The 10487-nt window shown below is 43.3% G+C and overlaps 1 protein-coding gene across 4 annotated transcripts; it reads left to right on the forward strand.

The window, feature by feature from the left end:
• Positions 1 to 2116: 2116 nt before the first annotated feature.
• Positions 2117 to 3893, forward strand: RBL14 (RHOMBOID-like protein 14). 4 transcript variants are annotated; one of them, XM_087389008.1, is made up of 3 exons: positions 2117 to 2221; positions 2335 to 2610; positions 2837 to 3893. In XM_087389008.1, exons 2-3 carry the CDS (start codon positions 2395 to 2397, stop codon positions 3662 to 3664), a joined length of 1044 nt encoding a protein of 347 aa, XP_087245134.1. In that variant the 5' UTR covers positions 2117 to 2221; positions 2335 to 2394; the 3' UTR covers positions 3665 to 3893. The 4 variants fall into 4 exon arrangements, with proteins under 4 accessions (XP_087245134.1, XP_087245133.1, XP_087245135.1 ...); XM_087389007.1 differs by having other exon boundaries at positions 2117 to 2215; XM_087389009.1 differs by having other exon boundaries at positions 2117 to 2200.
• The last annotated feature ends 6594 nt before the right edge of the window (positions 3894 to 10487 follow it).

Below are 10487 nucleotides of genomic sequence, written 5' to 3' on the forward strand. Positions count from 1 at the left end.
GTAGAGATATATGCCTTAGTGAAGCTCTTGAGGTTATTCCATCTTCACATCCATCACTAATGCATTCACCTTTGACACTTGGCATATCACATCCTTGAACGCAGTTTCCATCGCCATTACAAATCGGCAGATCAAGGTTCAATCTTCAAGACATTGTAGCATTGGCTAAGTTATGCCACATTGCACCACACTTGGATCTAGTTATCACCACCACCTCATATCAGCATATCATTCCTTAGCACGAGGACATCTATGCATCCGTGCAGTCTTGCTCCAATGCAATGGACAAAATTAGGTTTCGTCATAAAGCAATCTGAGGAACCTTAGTGTTCCAGCATGGGACACGAGCATGAAGGAAGAGCACTTGATCCACTTCCCCATGACATTTGCAGACAAATCCATCTAATATCTCGATGAGCACTTTGTCCCATGGGAACACTTATTAGGTTTGGCCATGGTCGAAGACTATAGAGCATGCACCCACCCTAATGGCTTGAGCCGTCATCCTCTAACTCTTCTTTGGGTTCAGATCTTGGATGAATCGATTCATCATCATCTAACTCTTCCTTAGGGTCTAGCCCCCTTGCTGATACACTAGGCTCAAGTCACTATCAACCGATGTCCTTCGCCTTCTTGCCTTGTCATATAGCATCATCTACACGAAATTGAACATCCCATACACATACGAGGATCACATCCTCTCATTGGCCCCAAGTTGTTCAATATATGAAACCCCTATATCATGTGCATTGAAAAAATGGCTTTTAAGTACACTTAATACCCCCTCTGTATGTGCATTTTATGTAACTCCACAAGAAAATAAAACCCCTTCCATTGAACTCACATGTTATCTGTGGGGAATTCCTTGGGGCCTTGGTCTTTGCTCATTCACTCTACAACAAGTTGCTCGATTTGCTCAATTCACCCCTCGCTCAAGGCATTTGCTTTTGGCCTTAGTTAAATCCTTGACATGTCCATTTAAGGGTTCAACAACCTACGAGAAGATGTAATTTGTAGTAGTTATCTAAATAAGCTAGGAATATATAATTGAATGTATATATTTATGTTTTATTTGCTTGTAAGTGTAGTTTTGTATTTAGAGTGCCTTTTATAGATTTTCTTCGATTTTGGAGTGATAAGTGACCTAACCAAGTGACAGCTGCTTTTGCTATTTCATTCTTGCATGCTTGCCATTGAGATCTTGGCTGCTTCCACCATTTTTAAGTTGTTGAAGCCTATAACAACAAAAAATACCCTTTAAAAAAAAGCCCCCTTCCATTAAAAAAGGTATAATGGGAAAATCATCACAAACTAGGCTATTAAACAAAATCGAGAAAAACATAAAAGGCTCTTCTTGAAGCCCTCAATAACAAAGTAAAAGAGCTTTAATGTTAGAACATTGCATAAATTGTATAAATTATGAAGGTATATTTGAATTCAAGCAGATTACTACTAGTCGCTTTAAAGCTTCATCAGCTAGAAAGCAATTCTCTTTTTGATTCAATGAATCGATTCTCCGCAAATGGGTATACAACCATCAATTGATAGATCCTTGCATGATGATAATTGGCAATACATCCATTCTTTGTTTTGCAAAGACCTATTTTTATCAACTTGTTTAAATTTACATAAACTTTTGCGTCACCTTTATCCACCGTTTTCTTGTTGTTAGGACATGATTTTACTATCGTTTTTAAAGTCAACATAAAAAGTGCCAACTTTTACATTAAAAATATTCCTTTTAGTTCTCATTTGTGTGCAATGTTAGCCTATTTTCAAATAATGGTGCTTTGATGGTGTCTAAAGGGAGCACCTTATCCAATGGCTCTATAAAATCTTTCACTTCTCATATCTGTGAAATGGGGGGCATTCGTTGTGATTCATATAGTCTATTCAATAATTGAGGCCTTAGACCATTCATTACTATGCTGAAATTTTTATTTTGGTTTGGATACTTTCCTAGCGTAAAGGTCTTGAATTAAAAAAGGATGTTACTCTTTTAAGTTATAAATGTGGTTGGAGCTTGTGATGTTCTTAGGCAACCATTATTTATATGAGAGAGAGAGAGAGAGAGAGAGAGAGAGAGAGAGGTGTAAGCATGGGAGACGTGGCCACTAAGCCATGGTAGTACCCTCCCTCTCATGGAGTTTAGTAGCGCAATGGTTCCATTTGAGGGGGTGCTCTTCCTGTGCTCTTCGAAGTTCGTACTCCACAAGTAAAAGTGATTCTCAAGTTTTGGGCTAATATGTTAATGGTACGATTTTTTATAAGGCTACCTCTTTTGCCCCCATCCCACTCATTCTCTTTTCATTGGCAATTTTGCTTTGTTTTCAGAGGAGGAGAAGAGAAGAAGAAGAAGAAGAAGGGGGGGAGGGAAAGGTTACTTTTTTCGCCATGTACAGAGGTCGAAGCTCCCGAGGCAGTGGTAGCGGGATGCTCTTCATCTTGGCTTTCCATGCCTTGGCTCAATACGCAGGCCGCGAGAGAAAGCCCCCTGTCACCGCGGCTCTCATCCTCGCCAACGTCCTGATCTTCTTTCGGCCTGGCAGACTCAACGATGTTCTTCCCACAATCAGTGAAGTTTGCCTCAATCCTCACCTCGTTCTCAAGGTAGTCCACAACCCTTAAGTCATCCTTGTTTTCAATGGTTTGCGACATTCTGTCCTTCCTGGCTTTGCTTTTATCCAGAGTACCTTTCGTGAGGCTTCGTTAGGCAATTATAATCGTTAATAATGGTTTTAAAGTACTAAGATTAGCAGGGACGCCGCATTTCGTTTTTGATAATTTTTGGTCACCATGTTTATTGATTGGCTTTGATTACACCTGTTGTCGGCAGGACTGTGATGTGAAGCGCTTATTCTTGTCAGCTTTCTATCATTTCGATGAGACGCACTTGGTGTACAATATGTTGTCATTACTATGGAAGGGCGTACAGTTGGAGGGGAGCATGGGTAGTCTCAAATTTGCAAAGTTGGTTGCCGTGCTGCTTGGGTTATCCCATGGCCTTGTAGTCGTTGTCGCCAAGGGATTGGATGTGTTTCTTGATTACCCCGATTCACTCTACACACACTGCGCTGTCGGATTTTCAGCCGTTCTGTTTGCCCTAAAAGTTGTGTTGAACTGGAATTCTCCCACTTACACCAATGTCTATGGGGTCCTTGTTCCAGCAAGGCATGCTGCTTGGGCTGAATTGATCCTGGTACAAATGTTTGTGCCCGGTACTTCTTTTTTGGGGCACCTTTGTGGGATCCTGGCAGGTCTGCTATACATTCACACTCCGCGATTCGCAGCCAGTAGCGTTCTTCCAGCACTCAGGAGAAGGTTATCTGATGTGACAGGTCAATTTTGGTGGCCTGTTCAAACTCTTTTAAGACCTTTCGTAGGCTGGAGGGGGAGAACTTTTGCGGGGGGTTTTGCAGGTTCAAGAAATAACCACCTTCCAGATGGCAATAGTGCAAGTAGCCAAGGGTTTGCATCTACCGTATGGCATTGCCAAATGTGTACTTATACCAATAGCTTATATATGGATTCCTGTGAAATGTGTGGAACACCACGTTCAGAAAGGGCTAACGCTTCACCATCAGCGCCTCCATGGCCTCCCACTCCTTCCACTCCATCTGTTGATGAAATGAGAAGAGCTCGGCTTGCACGTTTTAGCAGATGAATATAGTGCGTGTCATCATGGTAATGAGAAGGCTTGCACATTTGAACATCAGCATCAGCAGATGTTCGGGTGTTTAGAATCTGCTGTTGCTGTCAAAGATATCTGGTATGACTTCCTGACGACAAAAATTCAGTTTGTAACTCTTTTGAGATAGGAGGGCAATGAAATTTTCATCGTTATGCCCTGGATTTTATTCATATCGAATGCAAACAACTAGCCATCTTCCAACGATGACTGAGTCAGCCTTTCCCTAACAAACTCAATATGAAGATGCTTTATGGATGTATCCTCATGTACTTTTTTATATCATAGATATGTGAGCATGCTTGTATACGATGAATAGCACTCATGTTTCAGTATCACAGTCCATGGGAATGCGATGATAGGCAGTCCTTCCCTTAAAAACCTTGTGGTTAACTCTGCTCGCCTTTTTGGATTTGTTGAGCATATGTCTATATTCGCCTTAAATTTCATGCATTGGTGGTGTAAAAGGAACCACCATGAGTCATACTGTTATGCTCTAGCCGGGATAGCATGACCTCGGATAGATCGGTGGGCATTTTCTCTTAGATGACCAACTTTTGTAATAGTTAATGTGCGTAATTGAAATGGTCAAGAGAAGTAACTGCCAAGGTCCTAGGTGAGGGCGGAATGGCATTGACTAGATAGTTCTGAGTGCTAAGGCCTAGGTGCACCTAAATGTGTAATAATGCCAAGGGGCAAGTGGTTTTTAATGTGCCCCAAGAGAGGGGTAAAAAGGTGCACCAAGTGGAGAGGCTATAATGATGACATTTGGCAAGGAGAACTATTTAGGGAATTGAGGGTCTCATGGATAGGTATGAAAAATAACGTACGTATCTTACGATTTAGGATTCATGAGAATAGGCTGGGTGGAATAACAGACAGCCATCGCCCGTGATTGTTTCAACGACAAGAGAGGTTCAGGTTACAGATAAAAACGTGGATAGATCAAGTCGTTTACATTTTGGTATCAGAGCATGGTTAGAGGATGAAGGGAAGGTGGACGATATTGACTTTGGTTGGTGTGTTGCTACGACAACTGGTGAAAGCGACGTGCTGATCACGGTGAAGGCGTAGGATAACGAGGGTTGTACGTGACGTGATCCTGGGCGATCGACATTGTAACAAGAAATAGATGATCTGCGCCAAGAGGAGCGTAGGGTCTAGAGAAGGATAGACGGGTCGAGTTGGACGTGAGCTTGGGCGCTGTTGACGTCGAAAGAGCGTTGGGGGCTGTTTTTCGAGATCGTCTGCCATAGCCAAGAGCTTATGGGTCAACAAATTGACGCTGTTTTCCCAAGCGGAGTTTGAGCAGGGGACGCAGCGCAGATAGGCGACTGGGACTTATGAAGCATTGAAATTAATGGACGGCTAAATTTGGGGCAACGTAGCGGTTCGGTAGTCAGACAGGTTTTTCTGAACGATTTTGGAGCGGGATGATAATCGAATTTTGGAGCGGGATGATAATCTACGCAACGTGAAGGCGTCACGTCGATTACATTTATCGTGAAATTGTCAGATACGTTTTGGTCGCATCTTGCTTACTGTCCTGCAGAAGCACCGCTTGTGAGGCATTTTAAGGCCTCTGCACAGTCTATTTGGAATGGACTTTGAAGGGAAACTCTACGTCTGAGAAAGAGCAGCCGGGGTCGTCGCAAAGATCAGGGAGCTCTTTCTTTCCGTGCAGTTTTTTTTTTTGTTTTCATATGGTCCTGTGATTTTTGCACTGTAGAAGAGGAAAAAAAAAACAGGAAAGCAGAACAGAAGTGAAGGGTGTATATATTGGTTATTTGGGTTTTTTTTTTTTTTTTTAAAAAAAGGAAAAGAAGAAAGAAGAAGAAGAAGAAAAAAAAAAAAAACCCCATCTTCCACTGTGAACCTATGGAAGCAGAAGGGCAGAATTCAAGGGCGAATCCTAGTGAGTCTAGAGTGCAGTCTACACAACAGATGTCACATCATGCAGCACCTACATTGATTGGTAGGATTTCGATATTAGAGGATGCTTTACAGCAGATTATGAACCAACAGCTTCAAGTGAATGCTGGTCAAAATGAGATCAGGGAGATGGTGCAAGCCTTGTCGGCTAGACCGTCTAGGATTGATAAGGGCAAAGCTCCAGCAGAGCCAGAGCCCAGTATACATTCCTTAGAGCGCGCAAGGGTCAAAGTGCCTAATATCGCTAATTATAGACCGGAGAAGTACGCTGGTCGGATGACCGAGCGCAGCTCTGATGTGATCGAGGTTTGGTTACACAAGTGGGAAGAAGCCTTCGCCATTTGTGAAATTAGATCCGATCTAAAGAAAATCCGCGAGGCCACACACCTGTTTATTGAGGCAGCGGACAGATGGTGGATAAAGCAACAGAAGGATCAAGTTGCTCCAACCACCTGGGAAGGGTTTAAAGCTGAATTCAAGAAACACTTTCTCCCACCTGATGAGGAATCCCGAGCTTGGGATGCTTATAGAAATCTTCGTCAGAGAAGTCTGTCAGTGGCAGAGTACACTGACAAATTTAGGGAATGTGTCATGAAAATAACAGACCCTCTCCCTATGTCGGTTCAGTTAAAAGACTATATCTATGGACTGAACGACAAGATCAAAATGGAAGTTCGGGCTAAGTATGTGACTACATGAGATGAATCTATTGCAGTAGCCCTGAATTATGAGGATGCCAGAGGCAGATCTGGTGGATTTGTGCAGGCAGGGACTCAGTACGAGTACCCGAAAAAAGGGGGATTTCCGAGGAAATGGGTTTCAAAGACAAGTGTCTCGCAACCAAGTGGCCAAACCAAGCAGGTGAAGCCGGTTGAGGGACCAGGAAAAACAAGCACCACCGTTGGGGTGAAAAGGAAAATAACTCCAATGGCAGCCCGGGCTTGGTCAAAGTCCTCGTTGACCCCTGAACAAAAAGAGAAAGCTAGAAAAGAAGGATTGTGCTTCGGCTGCCTTCACCGACATTAGTGGAAGGATTGTCCACTGAATAAAGACCGTCGCACGGCTAATATGATAATATCTAAATGTGACGTAGAAATGCAGGAGAGTCCCAATGCGGAACATATGCAGATGCAACTGGCGGGACCTTCTCAGAGGTTAGTACCTTGTTTGTTATGTGTATCTGTTGCTAAGTTAGTGACGAGTGCACCTGATAACATCCTATCTAAGCCCGCAGCAACGGGGTATACAGCCTTCAATGATACGGAGTTAATTAAAATGAAAGGGCAAGTGGCCAGTCATGATGTCATTGTGTTGTTTGACTCAGCGTCAACTCACAATGTGATTAACTCCAAGCTCGTGAAGAGGCTGAAATTAAAGACAAGTCCATCTGACTATGCGTATACAGTCAGGATGGCAGATGGAAGTTCAACTGAAGTATGGGACCAAAGGGTTACTTAGTTGGAGCTTCGGATTCAGGACTATGATGAGAAGCTTGATTTTGAAATGACCAAGCTTGCTCATGCAGATATAGCCCTGGGAATGGCGTGGCATTCTAGGAAGAATCCAGCCATTGATTGGAAAAAGCACGTATATCAATTCAAGATGAATGATGTGCTTTATGTCTTGCGAGGTGAAAAAGATATACCTCAGGGACCGTTGGTTTCCGTGATGGAAATCAGAAAAGCTCAAGTAGAGTTTTTATCCCTTTGCACGGCATCGGTAGAGCCGGTGGATGATTCTTCGGCTAGCACTGATGTTACGCAAAGTGGTGAGATGGCCAAGCTGGCTAATCTTATAACAGAGGAGTTCTCTGAATGTTTTAGGCATGAACTACCTTATGGCTTACCTCCAGAGCGGAAAGTTCAACATAAGATTGAACTGATCCCGGGGGCAGAACCTGTAAATAGACCTCCCTATAGAATGAGTTTTGCTGAAGAGGCGGAGGTGCGTAGACAACTGGAAGAATACCTCAAGTTGGGGCAGATTCAACCAAGTTTCTCACCTTTTGCTTCGCCAGTGATATTAAAGAAGAAAAAGGATGATACATTTCGCCTCTGTATAGATTACAGACCATTGAATAATATCACTGTTAAGCACAGGTATCCGATGGCTCGGATTGATGATTTGCGAGATGCATTACACGGAGCCGTGATTTTCAGCAAGATAGATCTTAAGTGCGGCTACCATCAAATCCGGATTAGAGCCGAGGATGTGCATAAAACCGCTTTCAGAAGCAGGTTTGGTCATTATGAGTTTTTGGTAATGCCCTTCGGACTTACCAATGCTCCAGCGACCTTCGTCATGCTTATGAACGATTTACTACGTCCGTATATCGGAAAGTTCGTAGTACATTTTATTGACGATATCTTGACATTCAGTGAAAGTGTTACTGAGCATCGTGAACACTTAAGAATAGTGTTCAGTACTTTGAGGAAAGCCAGTCTTTATGTGAATAAAAAGAAAACTATACTGTGTATGGTTAGGCTTGAATATTTAGGGTTCATAATTACTCCACAGGGGGTAGAAATGGATCCGAAGAAAGTGGCTGCGATACTAACTTGGCCAATCCCTCAGAGTCTGACCGCGTTGCGATCATTCTTGGGATTTGTCCAGTTTTGTAGAAGACATATCAAAGGATATTCCAGAATAGTATCGCCATTGACTGATCTGACCTCAGATAAAGTACCTTTTATTTGGGGACAGAATCAAGAGGAAAGTTTTAACACCATAAAACAAGCTGTGGTCTTAGGACCGGTGTTAAAAATAGTTGATCCCCAGAAACCGTTGTTCCTAGAAACCGATGCAAGTGGCATTGCGGTAGGAGCAGTCCTCCTTCAAGAGGGAAGGCCAGTAGCCTTTGAAAGCAAGAAGCTTTCTCCCTCTCAAAGGAATTGGCCAACTCATGAATTAGAGTTGTATGCTATTATCCATGCTTTGAAAACATGGAGGCATTGTATGGTTCAGAGTTTTATGTGGATGTGGATCATGATACTCTGAAACATTTTTGTAAACAGCCTGACTTGAGGGGCCGCCAAGCTAGGTGGGCAGAGCTCATGTAGGAGTTTAATCTAGCGATTCGGTACCGAAGAGGAAAAGACAATAAGGTGGCTGATGCGTTGTCTCGCATTATGCACAACCTGAGTTTCACGGTATTAGAGAGTGCTCTAATGACCGAGATAAGAGAAACTCAAAAAGTGGACGAGTTTGTCCAGAGCTTATGGCCTAAAGCTCATGTGTTAAAACCCGGGAAAAGTGAAAAGGATGATCTGGCATTCAGAAAAGGCCAAACTTATGCAAGATATACCATAAGGGATGGTATGCTAGTTAGAAATGGCAAGGTTGTAGTACCTGGTCAGAATGATCTCAGGCAGAGAGTCATTCGACAGTGCCATGATAGTCCATGTGCGGGACATCCAGGAGTCGAGAAGACATATGATCTCGTGAAGCGAGATTTCTTTTGGCCAAAGATGAAAAAGCATATTCATGAATATGTGACACGGTGTTTCTCGTGTCAGGTAAGCAAGGCCGAGCGGGTAAAGCCACCCGGACTTTTACAGCCCTTGGAAATACCACTAAGTAAGTGGGAGAGTATTTCCATGGACTTTATTGTAGGGCTACCTGCAACACCAGGAGGGTATAATTCTATCCTTGTGGTGGTTGATCGTCTAACCAAGATGGCTCACTTCATTCCGACTAGAGAGTCTGTTAGTGCCCCGCAAGTGGCGGATTTGTTCATTAGACATATATTTCGTCTGCATGGATTGCCTAGATCCATAGTGTCAGACAGAGATGTTAGGTTTACCGGTCATTTTTGGATAGCGGTATTTGAGACACTAAGGACTGAGTTGGGAATGAGTAGTGGGGATCATCCTGAGACGGATGGTCAGACGGAGAGAGTCAACCAGACTTTAGAGGATATGCTGAGGGCATATGTGTCATTGAGGCAACATACATGGGACAAGTGGTTGCCATTGTTGGAGTTTGCCTACAATGATAGGAAACATTCCTCTACCGGATTCAGTCCGTTTGAGCTGAACTATGGTTATAGACCAGCAAAGGTGTATGCGGATGAAAATCGGTCTATAAGAGTATTTGAAGAAGGAGAAAAAGTTTTTCTTAGAATTCCTTCGCACTCGAAGTCGTTGACTTCAGGAGAGTGTGCTAAGTTATCACCTCGATACTGTGGGCCGTGGTTAATTCTAAAGAGAATAGGCAGTGTAGCCTATAAATTGGAATTGCCACAGGGGTGTAAGGTGCATCCGGTTTTTCATGTTTCGCGCTTAAAGAAATTTTTGCATACAGGTGACTCACTAATCGAAGGTGTGGTTTTGTTTCAGGAGATAGAGGATATTGCAAGGCGCCAACCAACAAGAATCCTGGACCGAGGAACAATGCAGATACGAAATTGGAAGATACCCACGGTGTTGGTTGCATGGCATGGTCAGCCTCTATCGGAAGCTACCTGGGAATCCGTATACCAGTTACGGAGAGCTTTCCCAGATTTCATCATCGAGGACGCTGATGCTTGAAGAGGGAAGGAATGTTATGCTCTAGCCGGGATAGCATGACCTCGGATAGATCGGTGGGCATTTTCTCTTAGATGACCAACTTTTGTAATAGTTAATGTGCGTAATTGAAATGGTCAAGAGAAGTAACTGCCAAGGTCCTAGGTGAGGGCGGAATGGCATTGACTAGATAGTTCTGAGTGCTAAGGCCTAGGTGCACCTAAATGTGCAATAATGCCAAGGGGCAAGTGGTTTTTAATGTGCCCCAAGAGAGGGGTAAAAAGGTGCACCAAGTGGAGAGGCTATAATGATGACATTTGGCAAGGAGAACTATCTAGGGAATTGAGGGTCTCATGGATAGG

The sequence above is a fragment of the Dipteris shenzhenensis genome, chromosome 17, assembly GCF_047967505.1.
Source record: "Dipteris shenzhenensis isolate YYH24624 ecotype China chromosome 17, Dip_SZ_1.0, whole genome shotgun sequence".
Lineage (NCBI taxonomy): Eukaryota > Viridiplantae > Streptophyta > Polypodiopsida > Gleicheniales > Dipteridaceae > Dipteris > Dipteris shenzhenensis.